The sequence below is a fragment of the Cricetulus griseus genome (assembly GCF_003668045.3).
Source record: "Cricetulus griseus strain 17A/GY chromosome 1 unlocalized genomic scaffold, alternate assembly CriGri-PICRH-1.0 chr1_0, whole genome shotgun sequence".
Classification (NCBI taxonomy): Eukaryota; Metazoa; Chordata; class Mammalia; order Rodentia; family Cricetidae; genus Cricetulus; species Cricetulus griseus.
Genome location: NW_023276806.1, coordinates 256,702,894 through 256,729,313, shown reverse-complemented (window position 1 = coordinate 256,729,313; position 26,420 = coordinate 256,702,894). Strand labels below are relative to the sequence as shown.

The 26,420-nt window shown below is 45.7% G+C and overlaps 1 protein-coding gene across 33 annotated transcripts in view; it reads right to left on the bottom strand.

The window, feature by feature from the left end:
* Nucleotides 1-4,517: 4,517 nt before the first annotated feature.
* The window catches only part of Trerf1 (transcriptional regulating factor 1), a 217,429-nt gene continuing 195,526 nt past the window's right edge, over nt 4,518-26,420 (bottom strand). For 27 of the 33 annotated variants that reach the window (XM_027389130.2, XM_035451629.1, XM_027389134.2 and 24 more), the window contains 5 exons: nt 25,519-25,607; nt 21,358-21,471; nt 13,234-13,437; nt 9,932-10,179; nt 4,518-7,099 (listed from right to left, as the gene is read on the bottom strand). In XM_027389130.2, the coding sequence (XP_027244931.1) occupies nt 6,778-7,099; nt 9,932-10,179; nt 13,234-13,437; nt 21,358-21,471; nt 25,519-25,607 (977 nt within the window). In that variant the 3' untranslated portion in view covers nt 4,518-6,777. The remainder of the gene's footprint in view (nt 7,100-9,931; nt 10,180-13,233; nt 13,438-21,357; nt 21,472-25,518; nt 25,608-26,420) is intronic. The other 6 variants (XM_027389140.2, XM_027389143.2, XM_027389141.2 and 3 more) reach the window with 2 other exon arrangements.

Sequence of the window (26,420 nt, the reverse complement as noted above, 5' to 3'; positions counted from 1 at the left end):
TTGGAACCAGAGTGGTGTGTTCTAAGCGGCCTTAGGACTGGGTGTCCCCCACTCCTCAGAGGCCTTGGCCTCTCTCTTGATGGACTCTCTCAGCTGACACTCAGCTTGCTCAGGCCTCTGTATGTGGTCACTGCAGCTGCCTTTGGTTCATCAGATTTCTCCACATCTGTGCTCAAATGTGGGGGTTTACTGAGATTCCCCTCATTTTCCTCACGGAAGCCATAAGTCATAAAACTGTATTTCAGTGTAAGGCCTCAGGGGCAAGTGGGAACCTTATGCATTTAGCCGGGACAAGGTGGGAGTCACCATGTCTAAATTAGGATTTCTATTGCTTTGACAAAACACCATGACCAAAGCAAACATGGAGATAGAAGGATTTATTTGGCTTACACTTCCATATCACAGTTCATCATTAAAGGAAGTCAGGCCAGGAACCTGGAGGCAGGAGCTGATGTGGCAGTATAACCATGGAGGAGTGTTCCTTACAGGCTTGCTCCTCATGGTTTGTACAGCCTGCTTTCTTATAGAATCCAGGACCTCCAGCCCAAGGGTAGCCCACCCACAATGTGCTGGGCCCTCCCCCATCAATCACTAATTAGGAAAATGCCCTATAGACTTGCCTCAGCCTGATTTTAGGGAGGCAGCTCGCTTTCTTTCTTTCTTTCTTTCTTTCTTTCTTTCTTTCTTCCTTTCTTTCTTTCTTTCTTTCTTTCCCTCTCTCTCCTCTCTCTCTCTCTCTCTCTCTCTCTCTCTCTCTCCCTTTCTGTCTTTTCTTTTCTTCTCTTTTTTCTTTTTTTGTTTTTCCAGACAGGGCTTCTCTATGTAGCTTTGGAGGCTGTCCTGGAACTTGCTCTGGAGACCAGGCTGGTCTCGAACTCAAGAGATCGCCTGCTTCTGCCTCCTGAGTGCTGGGATTAAAGGCGTGCGCCACCAACGCCCGTTGGGAGGCATTTTCTTAATTGAGGTTCCCTCCTCTCAGATGACTTTAGTTTGTGTCAAGTTGACACAAAACTATCCATTACACGCTATAAAGGAAAAAGCCAGGTTTTGCCAGCAGTAGAGCTGGCATGATAGGGTCAGCCACTTTCACATTCAGTATGAAACACACACTTGTATTGCATGTTGCAAAAAGGAGTTGGCATATACATGCTGTTACTAACTTAGCACATACATACTAATAATGGTTTGCTTGTTCTGTATTTATTCTTCCTCCCAGCCCAGATGCCCCTGGAAGGGTTTGATACTGACAGACACTAACTAGATTCATGGTATTTCCCCAACATATTTTATTTATTAATTGTGTGTGTGTGTGTGTGTGTGTGTGTGTGTGTGTGTGTGTGTGTGTGTGTAAGTCAGAGGACAGAAAACTTTTGGGAAGTGGTTCTCTCCTTCCGCTATGTGGTTCTTAGGGAATCGAATTCAGGGCTCCAGGCGTGGCAGCAAGAACCTTTACCTGTTGAGTCATATCTTGGTGTCCTTTACATTCAGGGTTTGAAGCAGTGTTTGGGGCTGAAGATGCATGGAAAGAGGAAGGAGTGTATGGGGTGATAATGAGAGGCATAGAGAGGCTGCCCAGAGGGGAGAGACTGACCTCTGAATGACAGACTGCCTTTGCCCCCCCCCATATGACCTGCTGGTTTTTAGGCTGTTAGTCCAGTCTCTTCCACGTGACATCTCTCTGAATAAAGTGCAGTTTTAAAGATGCAATTCTTGTCTCTGCTCATGGATTCTTTAGGCCACAGGCAGCAGGTGGGTCTGGAAACTCTGGGTTTGGACAGGGCCTTGGAACATGCTGTGTGGGCACCAGCAGCATTCTGAAGCTGGGCAGTTCCCTTTCCTACAGCTGGAATTTTTAAACATCCGACCCAACTGAGAGGAGCAGGTCTAGAGAGTTCCTGCAGGGGCATCTAGCTTTGGGTCTGGAAAACAGGTGCAAGCAATTCTAGGTAAAGTCCTATTTTGACTGTACCAGTTGTTCTGTTTTGAAAGCAAGCCCTCTTCAAAAGATTCATTGTCTCCCTTTATGCATGCATGTATGCACTGTGTGTGTGTGTATCCCCTGAGTTTCATGTCTTGGAGGTCAGAGTATAACTCTCAGAAGTTGGTTCTGTGTGTGTGTGTGTGTGTGTGTGTGTGTGTGTGTGTGTGTGTGTGTGTGTGTGTGTTATGTCCTGGAGGTCAATGTATAACTCAGAAGTTGGTTCTCTCCTCCTACTTTGTGGGATCCAGGGATCCAACTCAGGTCATTAGGCCTGGCCCCTCTCTGTCTACTGAGCCATCTTACCATCACTTTTTGAGATAGAGTCCTTTGTAGCCCAGGCTGGCCTGGAATTTGCTATATAGCCAACATTGGTCTTGAACTCCTGACTCTAGTGCTTCCACCTCCCAGGCACTGGGGTCATAGGCATGCACCTCCATCCCCAACTTTGCCTCTCTTGCATGAAGGAAGCAGTCTAACCCTCTATGTTGTTGTTGTTGTATAGCATTATTAATTTTATTTTTCCCAAATATTCTTTTACAGTTCTTTTATGTGGAGAGACTGTGATCCACAGATCACGTCTCCTCTCTTATGGGTGTATTATTCAGTTTCTTAAAATGCCTTCCTGATTATATTTTGATTAAAAACCCATCCGGGTTCCTAGAACATACATCTCAGCTGACTGGCTGTGTCTGGGGAAGATGAACCTTGTGGAATTCAGGAATTCGTCTTTCATTTTCAGAAGAATAGGTGTTCTTTTTTATGCAGAAGACCTGGGAAAACAGAGGGGTTTCACCTCTCTGAAGCAGAGTGTTGGCTACAAATTACCCTGGAGGTGTATGTGGGGCAGTTCCTGTTAGAAAGTCTAAACTTCGTTCTCCTAGTGGCTCAGTGGACCAGCCCCCATCTGCTTTTGTTCAGTGTTCAGTTCTTCTGAGTGAAGGAATAGGCATAGCTGTCTTAGCATCCATACATTACACATGTGTCTAGTACAGAGTGACTTGGTCACGAGGACTGACTGAGTGAGCTCAATAGTGGGTTCAGAGTCCTGGCCCCTAGAAGCTGACTTGGCCTACAACCCTGGCTGTATGTGCACTGCAGTTAGAACAGCTGTTTTATTTTCTAAGGGACCATCTAAAAGAATGATTAAAATTAAAGTTAAAAAGCGCCTTAGAAGATGAGGTGCTGATGGAGGGAAAACTGTAAACCACAGAATTCCAAATTTCTTCTCAAACTTGCTGCTGACTCCTGAAAAGTAAATGCATATAAGTTTGGAAATTCATATTAAAATGCAAATAAATCAGGTGGGCACAGCTGTTGTTGAGGACTTACAGCAAGATTTCCTTTCTTGCTTGCTTTGTGTGTGAGAGGGGGTGGGGAACAAGGGGTAGAAGAGCTCATTGTGCAGCCCTGGCTGGCCTGGAACTCACTACATAGACCAGACTGGCCTCAGACTCTCAAGAGATCTGCCTGCTCCTGCTTCCCAAGTGCTGGGATTAAATACTTCTTGGGTGGCACAGTTTGGAGACTGCTCCATCTTCAAGTGGCTCATCTACTAGAGGAGCCAAGGTGAGTCCTTGTTTCCCTGGGCAGGAACACTTTACTGAGAATAGTATCTGTCCAGCAGATATAAACCCACTGTCTACAGAAGTTGCTGGACAGGAAAGATAGTGGAGCCAGCATTGACCCTGCGTCCAGAAATCGTGTGTGCCCGAAAGAAGGAATGTGTGAGCAGAGTGAGACTCAAAACGTAAGTTTATTTCAGGGCAACACTGTATCATATTTCATAAACAAATATGATTGTGGATTGGGTTATACTACTACCTAATAAATGGCCACCTGTGGGGACAGTCAGATTTCTGGAACCTTCTCAATAGTCTCCTGTTCCCCTCCTGCAAAATGCATTGTGATCATTAAAAATATAAAAAAAATAAAAACAAAAACAGCACAAGGCTTATCATCGGAGACGGGAGACAGTGTAGGACTGCCCTGGACAGCACAAAGCTTACCACCAGGACACGTCAGATCGCCGTCATCATGATTTTAATTTAAGGAATGCACCTCTAAGGACAGTTCTGTAAAACACCTTTATTCATTTGTCACAGATGATGTTTAAATAGAACTTTGCTTTCCAGCTTCAAACTTTGTTTTTTAAACCCTGGAAAATAAGACTTTTGGTTTACCTTAACAAAAACTGACCTAGGAAGAAACATTTTTAGCAAAATGTTACTATAAAATTCATAGAAAATACTGTCCTCTTCATTTTTTTTGTTTGTTTTTTTTGTTTTTACCAAATTTTACATAAAATCCTTATTAAAAATACACACATTACAAAAGAAAAACCATGAGCAGACTATACACAGCACTTTGCTGTGGACTGAGGGAGCTGCATTCCGGAAACATACAATTAAGCACATTGGAAACTACGATGTCAACTTAGCACAGTGCAAACCTGAATTACATCCTGATATGAAGGCATGCAAGTCACTGGCTGAGAACAGGGTGGAACGAAAGTGGGGCAGGAAGCAGTCACAGCCACTATTTAAAAATGTTTTCCTTTTTATTACATTAATTTTCAAAAATACTTTTCTTTACAATAGAACTCCTAGAAAATATTTACAACCTTCCTCTAATAAAATATAACAGCAGTTAAATATATTTGAAAATAAGATGGGTTTTTCCATAAAATATATCTGTTAACTTTTTATATACAAGCTTTCTCAAAGGAGTCTAGATTCATTACTGAAAAACCATCGTGTCAACTAGGAGCCGTGTGGAGACATTAACCATTAGGAAGAAAAGTTCTTTGGGGCTGCGGGGGTCAGGGGAAGCTAAAATACAACACGCACATGCAGGTAGAATCATTTCCAGAAAAAAAGTGCAATATTTTAATAAGAAGTCAATTCTTTAAGTTGATCGCCAGGAAATACTAACTCAGGTATGTGAACTGTCTTATTGAAGAGGAGTTCTTTGGTTGTTTCAAGTCAAAATATTCCTTATGCTATACTGCATGGAAAAATCAAAATAACATTTTGCATTGGATATTGGTGGTGGCAGGGCGGTTTATTTCTAAGGTTTCAAACTAGGCAAATCCCCAAGCAGAAAAGCATGGACTTCCTAAGGCTCTCTGGGCATTTGCTCTTTTGTGTGGCTACTTTTCCAGACGTACAGGCAGACAGGGCCTTGCAGTCTGCTGCTGACTGGCAGCTGGATGGGGCTGAAAAGAAGACAGCTCATGCATGATGCCCACGCAGTTTTAAACCCAACACTTCTGAGATCATACACAGGCTACAATGACCCTTTGAAACGAAAGTAAAGAAACCCCCTCCCTGCACCAAGAAAGGACTTCAATATAGTTCTAAAAACAAGGGTGGAAAGGAAAAGAATCTGAAAATAGTCTTGTTTGTAGCCTTCCTGAGACTTAGAAGCCACTGCCTGAGTGGGGGCTGTGGTGGGCCATGATGTCTGGTTGCTCTGCCCCCAGAGTACGTGACAAATGATTTTGTAGAATCCAATGTGCAGGGTGTCCAGTCCCACTCCTCTGCTAGGATGCTCTCTAATGCCAAGCTGATCAAGGGTCAGCACAGTGGCCCAGCATGACAGCTTCACATATATAGAACTGGGGAGCTAGTCTACTCAAGGAGCATTCAGACCTGAAGATACCTGGCCTGGAGGCCACAGGCATGAACACAGAAGGGGGGCTGACAGGAGCTCCTTTGTACCAGGGTCAGGGATCCAGTCTGGTGCACTAACAGTGGGATGGGGTCAAGTCCAACTGGGCCCAAAAACCTGGGCAGTGACATTTTTTGAAGGATTACAGGTTTATTGCCTTCAAGTACAAATGGCGCCCCCTGCTGTCAGGGGCAAAGCAAAGTCATGTAGCTTAGAGAAGTCCACAATTGCTTTGGTAAGTGACTTGTAAGGAATACATTCATTATTTGAATGCAAGCATTGAATCTGAGCCCGTTTTTGTTGGCTTTCAAAGCAGTTTCCAATGCATCCGCTATTTCTATGTGTTAGAAAACTCTGTCTCTCTGCAGCTAACATCTAGGTAAACCTCAGTCCAGCACACACGATGCAGAACAAATGGGAGTGAAAGTTTTCACAGTATGTTCAAGTGGTGCAAAGTAAGTTTAGAACTCCACTGGCCATAAACCATGTTGAAAAAGAAAAGAAAGAAAGAAACAGTTTCTTCTGACCTGAGAGAAAGAATGCTTCCTTACAGGTCAGAGCAGAATAAAAATAATCCTTGATAGGAAAACATGGCCTAAAGTCCCAGCATGAATGGGCTAACCTGCTTCCTATACACACACACACACACACACACACACACACACACACACACACACACACACACTCATGCGCACATACGCACACACCCCACACACCACTCATGCAGGAACACACATTCACACATAAACACTCACAGCAAGTTTGGAGATAAAAGGCAACCAGGGTGGCTGACTGACACCAGGGTGGCTGACATCTGAAAGCAAAGCAACACGAATGTGAGGCTCATCCCCTCGGGAAACGGCCTCTTGAGAACACAGCCCAGATGAGACACCTCTTAAAGATAGTTGTGCCAATTTTTTATTCCCCCCAACCCCCAACAAAAACAATTTAAAAGAAGGTAAAAGAGAAAAGAACTGGATTTTTTTCCCCCTCCCTTAACCTGAAGAAAAGGACCACTTTTTAAACAGGTAGTTTAAAAGGGTTTCAAAGGAGCAGGAAGTCCAGGTTTTCCTGACCAACGAAGGTGGAGGCCGTGGCTTCTGTGTCTCTAGGTGATGAACGGGGGCTTAGAGTTCTGTATCACCCTGAAGCAAAACCGAATCTTGGTCATCCAAGAGAAGATCCGTGCCCACCACCTCGGCCTCATCCATGGCCCCTAACTGCTGAACCACATCGTCATCCAGGATGTCCACGTCCTTGACTGGCTTCATCAGACTCAGCTGGTCCAGGGGCAGCAGCTCAGGTGCCCCCACCGGCCCAGTAGTCCTCTCGATGGTGGCTGCCATCTCTGCTGCGAAAGCTGCCTTCTGAGCCTTCTGCCTCTGCTGCTCCTCTTGCTGCCGGTGGGTTTTCATGTGTGCATTCCGGCTTTTGATCTTGAAGAAGACCCTAAGAAGGAGGAAGAGAACAGTTTGTAAACCCTCTGGGGAGATCTTAGTTTCAGGAGATAAAGATGACCGTTTCCTGCAGGGAGTGGGAGAATGGAGGTTGCAGGTCTCCTGCTATGACCAGTCATCTCTCTGAGCATTATTAGGAAGAGGGATGGGCCAGGGAAACACTGATGGTGAGTCCTGTTTCCTTCCTGTGCTAGTGGAGACTCAAAGGCTGCCCTGTCTATCCAGTCTAGTAGGTGCTCTCGCTTCTCCTTTGGCCTGCTCTTGTTCCCATCACCAACAGCGCCTGCTACACCGGAGAATCCCAAACCCTGCTAATGAGCTCTAATGGTCCTTCTGTAAAACAGGCTATCCCTTACCCCTGGCTTCTGGCCCTCTTCTCCCAGTCAAAGACCACCAAGGATACACCCACACACCCTTGGTACACTCCTTTTCATTCCACTTTTTCCAATAAGGCTCTTGTCCCTTCCACTTCGACCTCATTGAACCAGTAACCCTGTGTGGCCAATTCCAACAGCCTTTCTTTGGATTTGATTGTGCTGGGCTGCCAAGCCCCATCTGCCACTCCTTTTCACTGCAGACCCCTCTTAGCCACCATAATTATCACAATTTCATACTGTTTTCTTTAGAATGAAAGTGTGTCTCGGCTAGGAGAGGCTGTGCCCTCCCAGGAAACATTTGGCAATGTCTGGAGACAAACTCGACTGCTGCATCAGGGTTGAGAGGTGTCTGTCTAGCACCAAGGATGCTACTAAATGTCTTATTTTAAAGGCCAGCCTTTCTCCTTTACGCAAGGAGTCATGTGCGTAAAAATCTGATTCCTCAGATCAAGGGTCTAGCCTCTTTATTCCAGCCACTGGCACACAACTGTGTCTGTTTGTTGACTTTCCCTACCGCTGTGGAATATGGTGGGGAAGTGAGGTGCTAAGAGCATGGCCTGTACATTCTATGTGATTTACCATCTAGGCCATTTTCAAGTTAGTCCAGACATGAGCTTGTGTCTATGGAGAAAGAGTAGCATAAATACAGTTGTGACTCTCCCAAGCTAACCAACCAAGCAACCCAGTCTTAGACCAACAGGCTGAGGACTTGTATCTGGACATGTTGGAGTGGAACACGATCTGAACAGCAGAAAGAGGCTGTCTGTGAACTTGTTCAATGTTATTTCTAACTGGAAAACCCCAGGAAACAGTTCTAGATTTTGTAAAGTCTTACTTGAACTTTTTGATAGGAAAAGAGGCAGGTGAGAGGCTCAGCTGTAAAAACATCTGCACAGAAAGCCTGACTGCCTTAAGTTCGAGCCCTGGGATTCACATAAAGATGGATGGCGAGAACTGACTCCATGGAGCTGTCCCCTGGTCTCCCACACATGTCCTGACATGTACAACAGGTGCACACAATAAAAACAAAGTCAAAGGCAAGACAAGAAAAATGCTCCCTGCATGCACATGTGTACACACAGTGAGCCTGCCTGTTGTTCAAATGCATGCACATCTGTACACACAGCCTGCCTGCAGATGGGATCCTTCCTAAGCACAAGGTTCGTGTGCTTTATAGCCACTTCTTACACACAGCTGAAGGTACTTTTATACTTTTTGTTTTGTTTTGCTTTTCTTAAGAGAGGGTTTTTCTGTGTAACAACAGCCCTGACTGTCCTGGAACTTGCTTTATAGACCAGGTTGGCCTTGAACTCACAGAGATCCTCCTGTCTTTGTATCTTGAGTGCTGGGATTAAAGGTGTGTGCTACCACTGCCTAGCTTTTAAAATATCGCAGTTGTTCTTTTATTTATTGTTATTTATTTTTTACATGAATAGGCGTTTGGCTGCATGTAATTCTGTGCAGTGCATGTAGATGCTAGGAGAAGTCATTAGATCTCTCGGAACTGGAGTTACAGATGGTTGTTAGTTACCATCTGGGAGCAAACCCCAGTCCTCTGGAAAAGCAGCCAGTGTTTCCAGCTGCTAAGGCAGCTCCCCAGCCCACCTGACACAGTCTATGAGCACATGGAAGCAGAGGTCCCCAGTGGCCTCACTTATGGAATTAGAACATTTTCTTGACAGTTTCGGGGCCACTGATAAAGTTTCTCTTCATTCCTTATGTGTTTGAGACCAGAGAGACTATAAAGAGAAACTCAGCCAGGCCCCTAATGGCTACCAAGGTCTGATGATGCTATAGCCTTGATGTTAGGCAGACCCACCGAGAAGGAAACTGAAGGAGCCATTTATTTTACCACATGCTTGGCTCTTTGAAAAGTAGCCAATCAAAACAAAGTGAAGCCTGGGGCAGTGTGGGGAAGCCAGGCACGGCACCTGGACATAGCAAGGTTTAAATATCGGCTTTGCTTTCCTGGCAGTGTGACTTGGGACAAGTCATTTTACCTGACTTTAAATCTTTACTTGTCAAATAAATATGAAAGCAACTTGTACTGGATGGAGTTTTTCCCTGTGAGGATTAAGTAAGTTCACATACATGAAGTAGGTGATGAAGTAAACCCCAGGCCACTAGCTATTATAATTCCCACCTACTGTTCTATGTGAAGGGACAGGGATAAAAAATAGGTTTTATTCCATGTTGTGCCAGCTTGCATCATTATTATACAAAGGAGAGGACACCTTGTCCTAATGTGATGATAGAGAATGTGGTAATTGATTAGTGATGTCTGCTGTGGGCAGAAGCATGGTCAGAGAAGGTCTAGCTGCACATCCCATGAGTGGTATCAAGGGGAGTCCTGAGAGTCTGGGTGTTTTTCTAGTTGAAGAAACAGTCCCCACAGGATAGTCATTCACTGTGACCCTGGGTTTGGTCCCTGGTTCCAGAGTACCTACTTGCCACATTCCTTGCAGGGGAAGATAGTGGTGGGGTCTGTCTCTCCACTGGTGGTGCTGTGAGATGGTGAACTCTTTACTGAGCAGTACCCGCTCTGAGTGCCACCTGGCTTCTGCTTCCCAGAGGGGACAGCACCTCGGGTCTTGGTCACTTGGTTGGTGCCGCCATGGATGCGGGCATGGCCATTCAGTGCCTGTCGGGAGCTGAACACCTGGGGAAGAAAGGGAGTCACATGACATCTACAGTCCTGAAAAGGAAATTAGGGTTGTTAGTTACTCGGTGGTAAAACATGTAATACACGAAACAGTACACGGTTCATACAAGCAAACAGTGGGCATGTGACACAAAAAGCAAAGCTCAGATACCCCAACCACAAACTCTGTGCCAATAACACTTCCTCACTGGCCTAACCTGAGCCAAGACGGTGTGGCTCAGTAACAAGGCAAAGCTATTGTCTTCAAGTCAGGAGACCCAGCGTCTAGCTCTAACTTCTATCTCTGTTGGAACAAATAGAGGCCGTTGAACCTACTTGGCTTTCAAGTACACCACCCTTGTGAAAAATGAGAGGAGTTGGAGCCTCCTCATAGAGTAGCCCATTGCTTTAATTCTTGTTGCTTTCTGTGAAGCTGGGGATGGAAGATGGGCCCCACATTTGCTAAGTGAATGCTCTCATTTTGAGCTCACCTGCAACCCAAGTGCACTGCAGAAGCCACAGTTAAGATCTCAAACAGGATTAAACAAAGGACCAGGTTATCTTGTAGCTTTGGAGACAGGGTGTCACTCTGCAGGCCTGGAATTTAGTATGCAGAGCAGATTGGTTCTAAACACGCGCCAATCCTCCTGCCTCTGTCTCTTGAGTACTAGAATTACAGGTGTGTATCACAATGCCTGGCTGGAAATATGCAGACCAATGACTTTGTTTGAGTTAGAGTCTCAATCTACAGCTCAGGTGGCATTGGCCTCATTGTGTAGCTCAATTCCTTATCCTCCTGCCTTCATCTCCCGAGTGCTGGGAGCGCAGGTGTCCGCCATATGCCTGGCTAATTGTTCCAATATTGACACAGAACAGGGCTTCTTGGTCTCAGAATTATGCTGGACAGTTGGGGACCGTCCTGTGCACATCAGGGTGTGCAGTGGCCTCTATGGCCTCTACCTACTAGATTCGGGTTCCACTTTCCGAGTTCTTGCAGGACCAAATTATCCTCTGTCCAGAACCAATGAAGTACAAGGCTATAACCCACACCCCTAAATCCTACAGCTCCCTTTTCTATATTGCTGGGTTTAGGAGGCCTCTCATGTTCAGCTCATGGGCCCTTTTTATTGTATTCTGTTTCTGATTTATTGAGGTCAGCCTCCATTGTTAGGCATGGAGTAGGTCATCACACTGTCCTTGATGGGATTTAAAAAGTCATTAAGGATTGTCTATCTTGGGCTGGAGAGATGGCTCGCTGGTTAAGAGCACTGACTGCTCTTCCAGAAGTCCTGAGCTCAATCCCCAGCAACCACACGGTGGCTCACAACCATCTGTAATGTGATCTGGTGCCCTCTTCTGGTGTGCAGGGATACATGCAGACAGAACACTGTATATATACTAAATAAATCTTTTTTTTTTTTTTTTTTTTTTTTTTGGTTTTTCGAGACGGTTTCTCTGTGGCTTTGGAGCCTGTCCTGGAACTAGCTCTTGTAGACCTGACTGGTCTCGGAACTCACAGAGATCCGCCTGCCTCTGCCTCCCGAGTGCTGGGATTAAAGGCATGGGCCACCACTGCCCAGCTTAAATAAATAAATCTTAAAAAAAAAAAAAAGAATTGTCTGTCTTGCTTAGCATGTCTTATTAGGCAAAGTAAAGGTGATTGTCCCCCCTGCTTGGTAAAAACTCCCAAACCCAAACATTTACCCTAAAACCATGAACTGAAAGAACACACAATTTCTGAAAATATTTACTAAGAAACATTGTCATTTAAGGTCACATCTTAATCAACTCAGAACTGAAGCGATCTGGGTAAAATGGCAGTGATGGAGAGCAGAGGCCAGGCCATTAGTGACCCAACATGCTGGCCATTTCTCATGTTCTCTACAAAGTGAATGGGAGATGTATACACTTAGGGTTTTCTTTTCTTTTCTAACCTTTTCATTTCTTAAAAATGTAAATAAGATGAATTTCAGTATTAGTATATAAACTATTTATTTATTTTGAGACAGGGTCTTACTACTTAGTCCTAGCTGACCTCAAACAAGAGAAGCCTGCTTCTTTCTTCCGAGTGCTGGAACTAAAGGCATGAGCTACCTGTCCAAGCCAGGATATAAGTACTTTAAAGATTTCTTTTAGATGGTAGACTTCATAAACAACATTAAAACTTTGAGCTAGACAAGCAAAGATGTGCTGGAGAGCAGTGGCGCATCCTGGGAAGGGAGGGCACCCTCATCTGGGGGTAAGACCTCTGGAAACTGTCTAATCAAGTGTGTCAGGCTTTAAGGCACCTGATTTGGTGGGGACTGGCAGAATACGCAGAGTCCTTGCCAGACTGTCTCTAGGATATGTGGAGCCTTGGACGACACTCAGGAGTTTGAGGGGTCCCCCGGACTCCCTTTCAGCATGTTCACACCACTAATTTTCTTAGAGAATTTCTGTTCCCTTAGAGTACAAAGACAAACTTCAATTGCTTAGAAAAAACTTTCTCAAATGTCACATTAGGTGACACTTCAATTAGAATTAGTGATACTTTATAGAATATGAAAGCTAAACCTTCCAGATATAAAGCTGGAGGTAGTTCAGTCAAGTAACTGTGTTATAAAAGGGAAACCCTGGCAGGCACTTCTAGTGAATTTAAATGCATGTTGACAAGATAAATCTGGCCTTTGGTGACACACAGTTCGAGGACCTGCAGAGAGGTATCAGGAAACAGTATAGCAGACTGGAGGCCTGCTCTCACCATGGAGCTGTCAGTCACATACTTCCTGAAGGCAGGCACCTTTCTGTGTTTTTGCCTGGAGACTAGGTCTCACTATATACCCAGGCAGGCCTCAAAGTCCCAATTGCCCTGCCACAGCCTCCAGAATGCTGGGATCACAAGTCTGTGCCACCACACTTGGCTTTAGGGGCCTCGTCTCAACTCTCCAGCATGCAGCATCATGCTTGACAGAGAACACACACAGTCACAGTCACTCTCCCTTGGCCAAGCTGATTAAGAAAGTGACAGCTACACAGTGTGACCTCTGCCAGTTGTCCATTGCTCTTAGAACTAGGCACAGCTGTATGGCCCTCACTTCACCCAGAGCCAGGGACAACAAACATACTTACAGCCCCACAGTTGGGCATTTCACAGATGAAAGAGCCTGATGGTTGGCCAACGGCCTGCATGGGTGGCCCTTCAGTGGGAGCCAGGGCAGGGACAGGTGGTGGCTCTGGTGACTTGGGCACTTCACTCTCCTCTTCTTTTATGGATTTCCTATCTTCCTCTGGGTCCTCCTCTTCCTCCTCTGCCTCTTCTTCCTCTTCACTCGTCTGGTGTTAATAAAAGCAAGAAGGGGAGATTCCCCAAACGATATTTTTAGTGGTGGATAGAAATCACACGCCCGGAGGTCATGGGACACTGGGGCTGTGTCCACCTGTTTCCTACGATAGGTGACAGAGTCTGTGGGGCTGGTCTCTGGACACTCGGGAACTTGAGGCCAAGAACTCTCCCTACTGCACGTTGGGTGCCCATGATCCCTTATAGAAGAGTCATGCTAAGACAGATGGGAAAGACGTGACGAGTGCCTGCCTAGGGGTGGCAGACAGCACAGTGGGTAAGCGCTTGCTACACAAGCATGAGGACCTGAGTCCCCGTCCCCAGATGAAAGCCAGGTGTGTGTGGTACCTGTAACACCAGGGCTGGAAGGCCGAAGCAATGGAACCCCTGTAGGTTGCTAGCCAGCCAGTCTAGCCAAGAAGTTAAGTTCCAGTCTCATGAAGAGACCCTGTCTCAAAAATAAGGTGGAGGGCCTGGAGCAATGGGCCACTTGCTGCTCTTTCAGAGGACCTAAGTTCAGTTCCCAGCATCCATGTCTACCAGGTCACAATCACCAGTAACTCCAGCTTCAGGAGATCTGATGCCCTCCTCTGGCTTCCTTGGGCACTACAAACTGTATATATTTATAACGCTATGTATACATATGTATACATAATCACAAAAATAAAATAAGGGCTGGAGAGATGGCTCAGCAGTTAAGAGAGAATACTGATCTTGCAGGTGAGCAGAGCTCAGCTCTCAGCATCCTCATTAGGTGGCTCTCAACCACTTGTAACTCTAGTTGGAGGGTATATGATGTCCTCATGTGGCCTCTATAGGCACCTGTATGAATATGGTGCACATATATGATACACATTCAGGCCCACAACACAAACACGTAAAATAATTAAATAAATCTTTTATAAAAAACTTTAGGTGGGGGGTGGGGCTAGAGAGATGACTCAGCAGTTAAGAGCACTTGATGTTCTTGCAGAGGTCACAGGTTCGGTTCCCAGCACCCACATGGTTCCAAGGGCTCTGATGCTTTCTTCTGAACTCCATGGGCATGAGCCATCACATGCTGGTAAAAACTCATACACACACAATAAGGCATAAAACACTCATACACACACAATAAGGCATCAAGATAACAAGTTACTGAGCAGTATGTTGTGGGTGGGGCCAGGAAAGAATTAAGGGATTAATTTGATTTTAAAATAGAGATTAATTTTTATTTATGTGTATGTGTTTAAGCCTGCATGAATTTATGTGCACCATGTGTGTACCAGTGCCCAAGGAGGCCAGAGAACATGCAGTTCCCTGGAGATGGGGTTACAGATAGTTATGAGCTGCCTAATGCGGGTGCTGGGCACCAAACCTGGGTCTTCGGCAAGAGCAGTAAGTGAGAGGAGCCATCTCTCCAGTCTTTTTATTTCTCCCTTTTTAGACAGGGTCTCATGCGGCTCACACTAGCTTTGAACTTGCTATATAGCCAAGGCTGCCCTTGACCCCTGATCCTATCTCTCAAGTGCTGGAATTATAAGCATAGTTTATTACCACCCCTCTCTCTCTCTCTCTCTCTCTCTCTCTCTCTCTCTCTCTCTCTCTCTCTCTCTCTCTCCCTCCCTTCCCCCCTCCCCTTCTTAAGTGATGGATTACAGACATGCATCACCATGCCTGGTTAAACACAGGATTTTTTTTAAGTATTTATTTATTCATTTATTTAATTATTTATTTATTATGTATACAACATTCTGCTTCCATGTATATCTGCACATCAGAAGAGGGCACAAGATCTCATAACAGATGGTTGTGAGCCACCATGTGGTTGCTGGGAATTGAACTCAGGACCTCTGGAAGAGCAGTCAGTGCTCTTAACCTCTGAGCCATCTCTCCAGCCCCCTAAACACAGGATTTTAAGGAACTCTCACTTGCCTCTGCTCTATGGTCCAGGGTAGAATGGGTGGCCGGCTTCTGCATGCCCAGAAGTGGCTGAGGACCAGGACACAGGAATTCTCTTATATACCACTTTTATTCTAGCTAGATTTTTACCATTCACAAGAGACTTGCATACTTATTATGCCACAGAACAGCCTGTCAACATTGTACAAATGAGGAAGTAGAAGGTACGCCCAGCTGTCTTTATTCAACAGGCCATTTGTCTCTGTCAGGCCCTCCCTGTATACTACTGTGTTTATAGCAGGCAAGCTCCAGTGTGTTTGTCTCTTGAGCCATGTAGCTCTAGGCAAGCATTTGATTCTCAGAATCTAGAAGCAAGAATTTCCAAGAAGAATAAAGACTTCTGAGAACAGTGGTACCCCGAATCCAGAAACCACAGGTTTCCTCTCTCATGTGCTATTTTTATTTTTATTTTTTAAAGCAAGGTCTCGTCACTACATAACTCTGGCAGGCCTAGAACTTGCTCTGTAGACCAGGCTGGCCTTGAACATATAGAGATTCACCTGCCTCTGCTTCCTAAGTGCTGGGATTGAAGGTGTGTGATACCACACCTGGCATTTGTTTTTTTATTTTTAAATTATGTGTATGTCCTTGTATGTGGGTATGTGCATGTGGGTGTCCTTGGAAGTCAGAGGCTTTAGATTCCCTGGAGCTGGAGGTAAAGGCTATTGTGAAGAGCACAATATAGCACTAGGCATCAAACCCAGATCCTCTGGAAGAGCAGTGAGTGCTCTTAACCACTGAGCCATCTCTCCAGCTCCTCCTCTCCCCTCCCCCTTTCCCCCTTTAAGACAAAGTACCACTCCATAGTCCAGGCTGGCCTAAAATTCACTATGTATGTATTCCAAGCTGGACTAACTCATAGCTAATTTGTGCCTCTATCTCCTGAATGCTGGGATTACAAGTGTACAATACCATATGTGGCCTCCCTGAAGTTCTGATTTCGGGGAGGATTGTGGGAGAATGACCGAGATAATACCAGCCACCCTGAGGCAGTTACCATGTTTGCCTGTTTCAGTGTTAGTCTCAGGTAACACTGCATAGACACATGTTCTAGAGGCTGCATTGACAAGGTATGTGTAAGAAATGGCCCCTTTCCAGCCAGCTATTGACAGATTAGTAATAATTATACAGTCAGTGTGAACCGACACAGGCCCAGCACCTATTGTGGAGTAGTTTCTAGAATAAGGCCCCTTGTTAGTTCAGAACACACAGGCTGATTTTACACAGGTGGCCTTTTTCCTGTGTGCACCCAATACCTTTCAAATCCAGAGTCTCAGGCAAAACGGCGGATGCCTACTTTCAAAGAACCAGGGCTTTGTAATCTCAGTTCTTAAGTGGACCCTGGCCTCCAGTTTGGCATTTATGAAACATGCTTCATAATAAAACTTTGGACAACAATGGAGTTTGTTCTATGGTACTTATTGTAATTATAGTTTTCTCACAATGCTATCTACTGGCTTAAGAACTCTGAAGACACATTTCATGTAGCCACAGAGTTACAGATTGAATTTGACTCTATGGTGTTATGCACGTTTCAGGAATTCAGATGGGTGTTTGTTTTAATTGGCAATCTGTACAAGTTCACAGTGTATTTATCATCAAGACTCAGTGACTCAGAGATGCAAAGATAGGAGGACCAAACCCCAACATGTAGCACTCTGTAGCTACATGTCGGTCCTTTTACGATGCACCATAGATAGAAACATTTAGAAAGTCTTCAGATGGAAATCAGGCAAACGCAGCGGAGGGAGGAGGAGATAGATACATACATATATGTATACACAACTACATCTCGATATAATTGCATGTGTATGTGTGTGTTTGTGTGAGTGTATGCTACTAGCATGCCCTACCTGCACAGGCCAGAAGAGGGTGTTAGATCCCCTGCATCTGGAGTTACAGGCAGTTATGGGCAGCCTTCTGTGAGGATAAAACCCAGCTTCTCTGGGAAGCGCAGCTAGTGCTGTTGACCCTCCAGCCAGCTTTCCAGCCCGAGGGACTATACTTGACATAGTGCCCAGACCTAAATTGTGCACACCAAGAGCTCCTTGTGAAGGACACTGCTTTTATACCCAAGCTTCAAGAAATGGGGAAACTGGGAGACAGACTTTTAACCTGAATCTGCCAAAGACTTACATCTAAGTATCAGGTTGCTCTTGACAGCAATGAAGAAATGAAGAAAAGGTGTTAAATGTGTGGTCAACCAGGCATCTTCCCCTTCCCCTCAGAAGACTTCCGATTCTCCCAGAACTCTGTACAGATTCCGTTATTAAGCAAATCAGAAAGTCAGCCAGAAAGTCATTCCTAAGCTCATATAGCTGAAAAAGAAACTGAACTGACAGGCTGGAAGACAGCTCAGTTGGTAAAGTGTTTGCTTTGCAAACATGAGGACCTGAGTTCAAGTCCCAGAATCTACTAAAAAAGCTTGGCTTGGTAGCATATGCCTGTAATCCCAGAGCGACCAGGGTCAAAAAGCAAGGTGGGAGACACACTTCTCTCTGATCTTCCTCTAAGAGAGGAAGGGCCAATGGTGGCCCAGGCTGAGTCTCACACTGTCCTGCTGAGCAAGTGATCGTGCTGCATCCGCCAGACCATCCGCCGAATCAGCCCTTACTGACCCTTTAGGTCCGAAGTTGTTCCTGAGCTCCCTCAGTGAGCCCCTTTCTATTTCCTCTGGGAGAAGTGTTCACTTGCCTCTCAGTGTGTGTGTGTGTGTGTGTGTGTGTGTGTGTGTGTGTGTGTGTACTCACCCACATACCTTGCAAGACCTACATGTTAAGGTCAGAGAACAACTTTTAGTAGTGGGTTCTCTCCTTCCATGTTGAGGTCCCAGTGATCGAATTCAGATCAGCAGGCTTGGCTGCAAGCACCTTTGCCTGCTGTGCCATCTTGCTGGCCCCTCACCTGCCTTTTAATAAAATACTGAGGAACAGGACCGTGCTAGGGCTAGGCCTTCTGCATCCGACCCTGTCCTCCCAGGTCTCTGTTTCTACTTGACAACTGGTGCTCAGAATGTTGACTGTTCTCCCAGAGCCCAAGGGGAAGCTGGAGCTATGACTCGGGTCTTAAACAAAGACTGCTTTTATAGGCCTGAGTCACCTTTTCACATAAGCCTTTTGCTTTCCCAGAACATTCAAGAGACAAGGGTGTGGATGCTGCTGATCCAGCCTAGTGCTGGCTGGTTGTCAATGAGCCAGGAGGTGTGGTACTTCTCAACCGAGGCTGCACTGTGGCCTGGCCTTTCCTCTATTAACGTACACTGACCAAGATGGCATGTCTACATTGTATGATAATGTCTCTCTAGCAGCAGTCCTCTTTGCTCGTTCCGTCTCCCTCCAAAGTCCACAGAGGGATGATACTATGGACCGGTGACTCCTGCCTGTTTCAGAAAAATGTTCGTTCATTGGACAAATATTTAGTGAGTGTCATTACAAGTATTTCCCTGAGCACCATCTGTAGGCCCTTGGTATACCAGAACCTGAGAAATGATGTTGTCTTAGCAGACCCCATCACGAGATTTTTCTTCATATGCATGTGTGTGGAAGCCTGAGGCTGCTGTGAGGAGCCTTCCTCTATCACTCCACCATATCCACTGAGGCAGAGTCTCTCAATGGATCCCAGAACTCACAGATGTGGCTCCAGGGTCCCCAGTCTCTGAGCGTCCTGAACATTACAATTACGGCTATGCAGCCAAGCTCAAAACAAGGGTTCTGGGGACCCAAACTCTGGTCCTTATGCTTGCAGGGCAAGCACTTTAACCTCTGAGCCACCTCCTCAAACACAGCATTGACATGGTCCGGAACATTTCAGAAACAAAAGAGGCTTTCCAAATCACTGAAACCAGCTGTCTAAGGCTGGCATTTCCCATGATTCCTTGCTTACTGTCTGTTCTACTCATGTGGACAGCATAGCTTGGTGACCCTGGGCAAGCCTCCTCTCAGGGCAGCAGCCAGTGAAACTGGGTATCCTTTTGCAGTGTCTAAGACTTCCTGGTTCTCATCTCATACTGTTTTCAAATACTCTTGGAATTCATGGTCAAGTGTTTTCCTTGTAAGCATGACATCATCCCAACTAGAATATGTCCTGTGAGTGGTGGAGAAAAGGGAAGGCAGACACCATTTAGCATCTTGACTGTTGACACCCACACATACTGCTGTTTAAACATTAAGGGAAAAATTGGGGATTTTTTGGCTTCCTGAGTTCCTCTCTGCAGAGGATCTTTGTCTCTGTGTGTCTGCATGTGTGTGTTTCCTCATTCTCAATAAATGCTTTCTTCAACTGCATAAAACAATGATATTATGTTCCTGAGTGTTTTGTTTGTATGTTTGCATGTGTACCATGTTTGTGCCTAATGCTTGAGGAGGCCAGAAGAGGGCTCTGGATTCCCTGAGCCTGGAGTTATAGACAGCTGTGAGTCACCATGGGAGTTCAGGGAACCAAACCCAGGTCCTCTGCTCTCAACCACTGAGCTGTCTTTGTGCTCACCAATAAGCACTAGTGGAACTGAGAATGTTAGACACACAGGGCTATCTTAAAAAAAAAAAAGGGATGAATAAATAACTTGTCATCCACCCAGAAGGCTGGGAATAGATGTGGTTAATAGACTGGTGACCTTTGTGCTATCTGTGTGGCAGAGAGGATACCGGATTCTTTTCCAGATCCTTATCATGAGCTTGTCAATCTACAGAACCTATTTATAGAAGATGTCACATGTGGTCAATTTATAGAACCCATCTTTTGTCTGCTCTTGGCTTTGAAATTCCTGCCCTGATTTCACAATAATGGGCTGGAATCTGGATTTATAAACTGAAATATGACTTTTCTCCTCTAAGTTGCTTTTTGCCTGGGTATTTTATCACAGCAATAGAAATGAATCTAGACAAGAGACCTTATCTGGAGGGGATGGGGTGATTCTCCTCTCTCCTTAGAGAGGTTTTCCAATGAGCATGTGCAGAGCTGAAGGGTGTATGATTATGTTAGACCACTCTCAGATACTGTGTCTCTCAGGGCTACAAGGAATTCACTCAAAACTCTTCTGTGAAAGGGACCCTGGACAGGTGGTGGTGGTGCATGCCTTTTGATCCCAGAGGCAGGCAGATCTCTGTAAGTTCTAGGCCAGCCTGGTCTACAGAACCGAGTTCCTGGACAGGACAGCCAAGGCTACACAGAGAAACCCTGTCTCGAAAAACCAAAAAGACTGATGTTCAAATCCAAAGGGATTGCCCCAGAGAGGCACAGAATCTGCCCACATGTGGCCTGTGCCACACAGTCCTGGCTTTTGAAAGAACCACAGAAACCCTCTTCCTCCTTTTAGCAACTTTCTTTTCTACATCCTTGTCCACCAAACCACTGAATGGTAAGCCCACAAAGACATGCCTGGGGATGCACTATAGAACCCATCTTTATGGAAGTTGTTACATGTGCTTCACATAGAATTGAGTTAATTGTCACCAGGAGAATTTTCACTAAACTGTGCTATGCTTAAATATGCTAAAAAAACTACTTAGGACAGACTCCCAAAGTTTGAACTGACATTGGCTCCTGAGTCGTGTTGAACTGAACCACTTTCTTGCCTCCCGCACACTGTTACCTACTGGCCATGGGGACTGCAGAGACCCCCACACGTTACGTTCTCAGGCAATGACATCTGTGAAATGAAAAGCTCAGGAAAGAATATTAGAGGAGGTGAGGACACCTTCCTATAAGTCAACCAAGCCAAGAGTGGGAACTCCTGCTTGCTTAGAAACACGGAGCAATTACATCTTTTATTAAAGAAAGGGTTACAGCCTGAACCAGGGGATGCCTTCCTTCTGCCTACACCCAGGAATCAAGTCCTAAGTCTCACAAGTGAGCAGGAACTCTTGTCACTTTTCCTAGTTGCTATCGGGTAAAGCTAAAACACACCAGTCACTACTTGCCCAGGAGAAGAGTGGGGGCAGGGGCAGAGGAGCCAACCGAGTGGCGTCACTCACCATGCAGTCATCAATGATTTCCGCCAGGCGTGTCCGGTGTCTCCTCCCTAACCGCATTATTTTCTTCCAAGTGTAGTAGTACTCCACGCACTGAGCCACGGTCTTGGACTTCACCTGCCAAGAAAGCACACCTACGATTTGCTCCAGCACTAGATGGCAGGCAAGCTTTGTGGAACATGCATTCTGTACTAGGTAGAGGCATGCCCATCTCTGAGAGTTCAAGGCTAACCCGGTCTATGTAGGGAGTTCCAGGCCAGCCAGGGCTACAAAGTGAGAGTCCTTCTCTGAAAACAAAGCCAAAGCCAAAACAAAACAGCAGGAACTATTCTTTCCACCTTTTTACCCTGGACAATTGCAACACAAGTAGGTTCTCCAAATCATTTCTTAAAAAAAAAAAAAAAATTGTAACATTTATTCATGTGTATTTCCTTTTCTTTTTTTTCCCTCGAGACAGTGTTTCTCTGTGTAACAGCCCTGACTTTCCTGGAACTTGCTTTGTAGACCAGGTTGAACTCACTGAGATCCACCTGCCTCTGCGAGTGCTGGGATTAAAGGTGTGTGCTACCACCGACCAGATCATGTGTATTTTCTTGAGTGTATCCACACATGTGTGGGGGTCAGAGGACAACTTGTGGGACACCTCTCTCCATGTTAGTCCTGGGGATTGAACTCATGTTGTTGGGCTTGGCAGCAAGCTCCTTGAGCCATCTAACTAGCCCTGTACTATTCATTTATCTTCAATCTCATTCCAGAAATTCTTTATGCAGATGATAACAATAAGCACAAATGCATATCCTTCCTTCCACCATTTTTTCCTCACAAGAGGCAGTGAGCACTCCATGAACACTGTTTTGTGACATGATAACCTCTGCCTCCACGTCACAGCTTGGAGATCTGTAGAGCGGTCTGCAGACATCTTTTTCTAAGCTGCAAAACAAATTCTTTTCCATTTAAAGGGCTGGAGTGCTCAGCTCTGTCTTGATGACCCTCAGAACTGATTTATGATGTAGGTGTTGTGCACACCTGTAATCCTAGCACTTGGGCTGATGGATCAGAAGTTGAAGTTCAGACTTTGCTACATCGCCAGTTCCAGGTTAGCCTGGGCTATGACCAACCCAAACCTATTTATGAACGAGTCCTCAGCAACAGACTAAGCACTGTAGGTGCAAGAGCTCCCCTAATGCAGAGGACAAGATGTGCCCCGTGAGCCCCAAAGAGGCAAGGTAATGATAACACATGCCTATAATCCCAGTCCTCAGGGGGTGCAGGCAGGAGGACCAGGCGTCATCCTTGACAACACACTAAGTAAGGGGAAGGCCTGGGATACATGAGCTGGCTGACTCAGTGGATAAAAATGTGTGCTGTCAAGCCCAAGTTTAGTCCTTGGGACCCACAAGGTGGGAGGAGAGAACCCACTCCTACAAGCTGTCCTCTGGCCTCAACTCCTCCATAAACACACACACACACACACACACACACACACACACACACACACACACACACACACAGGAGATTCAGGCTTGGATTTACACACTGCACAACCTTTCCTGGCTGCAGTCTCTCACCTGAAACTCAGCTGTTCTAAACCCTTGGAGCATTCTGGATTTTAGGTCTTCCATTGGGGATGCCCAACCTGCACATATGTTTTAGAATGAAGCATTCCTTGGCTTAGTTCATAGACCGCTATGCTCAGGTGGGGTTCAGTCACCCCGATATCGAGATGGAAGGGTGGACATACAGCCATCCATGTGATGAGATGAGGGCACCTCCAGAAGTGTTGGTTGCTTTCTTCAGTGTCTACCTGCCATTTGGAATTACTACACGTGTTTCACGCCCGAGGGGTGAGATACTGTCCCAAAGAGCCCCTGGCTAAAAAATTGTACTGGCTTGCAAATACTGCACATGAACTAGTCATGGCACCCAAGGGCAGCATCTTTAAGGTCTGAGGTGCAGGAAGAGTGCTAAAGTTCTAGTGTGGCTTGTCTCCAGAGAGCTTAGTCCCAGGGTCAGGTGTGACACCTCTAAGAAATGGGGCTTGTCAGGATTGACAGCACTTGGGAAGTAGAAGCAGGTAAATCTGTGCGTTCTAGGCCAGCCTGGTCTACATAGTGAAAAGTTGCTAAAATGGGGCAGGGAGCCTCTCAGTAAAGGTCAGCAGGTCTCGAGGAACACTACCCTAGGATGCAGTGAATAGGTGTGTGTGTGTGTGTGTGTGTGTGTGTGTGTGTGTGTGTGTGTGTGTGTGTGTGTGTGTGTTATGCAAGACAGGAGAATGCCAGGTGTCCTGCTATGGTACTCGCTGCCTTATTTCTTTAAGACACGGTTTCTCGGTGAACCTAGAGGCCACTCAGCAGTCAACAATCCCCACTGATCCTCCTGTCTTTGCCCCCAAAGCAGCGGGGTTACAGTACGTGCATGGCCACACCTAGATTTCTGATGTGGATGCTAGGGATTTGAACTCAAGTCCTCATACCTGCACAGTAGGCACTCTTTCCTTCATAGCTATCTCCCTGTGCCTGAGTGAGGTTTTCAAAGAGCAGCTGTCCCAAGAGTGAGCCAACCCTCAACGGCTCTGGTTCCTTGTCTCAGGAAAATATCTTCCTTCCACTTTAGCCACCTGCCATTAAGCCATCAGCAGAGGCCAAACCAGTGCGGCTACCTCTCGGACAGTCAGGCATCAAATGGTGGCTTCTTTTCTTTATAAAGCTGTTGAAATACTTTGAATCATTTTGGATTTATTGTCTAAACCACTCAGTCAGTTAAAGTCTATGAAATTTGATTTCCATTAATGTATGATTTCCTCTGTGGGTGCCTTATCTCTTCTTTTTGTTTTTCCTTTTGAATTCAGGGCCTCATGCATGGTAGAAAGGCACTCTGTTACTGAGCTATATTCTAACCTTGGGAGGTTCTGTCTGTCTGTCTTCTGTAAAATGCTCTATAGTTGTCACTCTCCCTCTTTTTGGGGGAGTGGTATTGCTGTTTTTGAGACAGTATCTCACTATGTACCCAAGATGGTGTGGAGCTTGTCATGTAAACCAGGCTGGCATTGAATGCAACAGAGACCCACCTACCTCTGCCTCCAGAGTAGTGAGATTAAAGGTGTGTGCCACCATGCCTGGCAGGTGGTATTATTATTATTACTATTACTATTATTATATCATTCCTGTCATGACTGTCCCTGACACTAGGTTAGGGAAGGCCACATACTCCCTCCCCTCTCTAGTGTCCTGGGGAAATGCTGTCAGAAGTCTGATCACTTGTCTAGAATCACAGTGAGCTATGAGGCTGGGGCTCAACCCCAGTTGTAATTGTTCTGAAAGAATTGCACATCTAACACATATCCATTAAAACAGAAGCCCAGGGGCTGAGGAGGCAGATTGGCTGGTAAAATGCTTTACTTGTAAGCAGGAGGACCCAAGTTTATCCCAAGAGCCCACGAGAGGTAGACACGCATGGTGGAACACACTGATAAGCATGGCACTGCGGAGGAGGGGACAGTCAGCGTAGTCTGCTCAGTGAGCTCCAAGGCAATCAAGAGTCTGTCTCAAACCAAAAGGTGGACAGTGGGGGCTGGTGAGATGCTTAGTGGCTGAGGGCACTGGCTGCTCTTGCAGAGGACCCAGCTCAATGCTCAGCTCAATGCTCAGCAGCCACATGGTGGCTCACAACGCTCTGGAACTCTAGTTCCGGGAGTTATGATACCTTCTTCCTGACTCTGTGGGCACCAGACATGCATGTAGTGCCCATACATATAGGCAGACAAACATTCATACACATACAATAAAAAGTAAGACAACAAAGGTGGACAGTATCTGAGGAACACACACACACACACACACACACACACACACACACACACACACACACACACACAGAAACCTTAATACTGCAGAGTCTTAACAATCTGTGTACTTTCTCCTATCCTCTCCATCACACCGCCCCAGCTCCACCCTCTCCATCATACCACCCCAGCTCTATTGTCTCAAATTAAACCACTCCAGCTCCATGCCACCCCTGTAGTGACCACCACCATTCCCCATGATGGTGGAAAACAGGCCTTTTGTGAGGATGTTATAAAAGCAGTAAATAAAAACATCTCACTCAGGTGATGTCCAGAATCTCAAAGTTCCTTTCAAATGAGCAGTAGGAAAAGAGGCTTACCATCTTCTGTACAAAAATAAAGTCCTTGCTATAAGTGGCCAACGCTTTATTAAACAGTTTTCTTTCTAGAGATGTCCACTTGTCAGAACCTGGAACAAAACAGAACTTTCATTAGGGACCATGCTCTCTCTCTCTCTCTCTCTCTCTCTCTCTCTCTCTCTCTCTCTCTCTCTCTGTGTGTGTGTGTGTGTGTGTGTGTGTGTCTGTGTGTGTCTCTGTCTCTCTGTTTCTTTCTCTCTGTGTGTGTCTCTGTCTCTCTCTCTCCAGAATAAAAGTCTGACATGGTGGTGGTGCAGATCCACCATCCCACCACTCAGGAGGAGGAGGAGGCAGGATATTGAGGAGTTCAACCCTAGCCTGGGCTACATAGTGAATTTATGGCTAACCTGTGCTACATGAGATTCTATTTCAAAACAAGAAAAATAAAAAGAGCAGAACCCAGTTCTCTGAACATTCACTTGGTCTAAGTCAAAATCCAACTGTCTAGAAAAAGGGGCCATACATATGAAATTCATGTTTGAATGAAAAGCTAGTGAAGACCTGCGAACGGTGGTGTGTGCCTGTAACCCCAACAGGAGGAGGCGGGAGGACCAAGAGTCCAATGCCAGCCTGGGCTACATAGTGAAGCCTTGCTTAAAAAAATAAAACAGGGGGGCTGGAGAGCTGGCTTGGAGGTTAAGAGCACTGGATGTTCTTCTAGAGGTCCCGAGTTCAATTCCCAGTAACCACATGGTGGCTCACAACCATCTGTAATGAGATCTGATGCCCTCCTCTGGCATGCAGGCATATATGGAGGCAGAGCACTGCATACATAATGAATAAGTAAATCTTAAAAACAACAACAGTCAATGAAATGTAGTAGTCAGAAGTCCTCATTCTGGTTCAAAACTCAGAAAGTCACT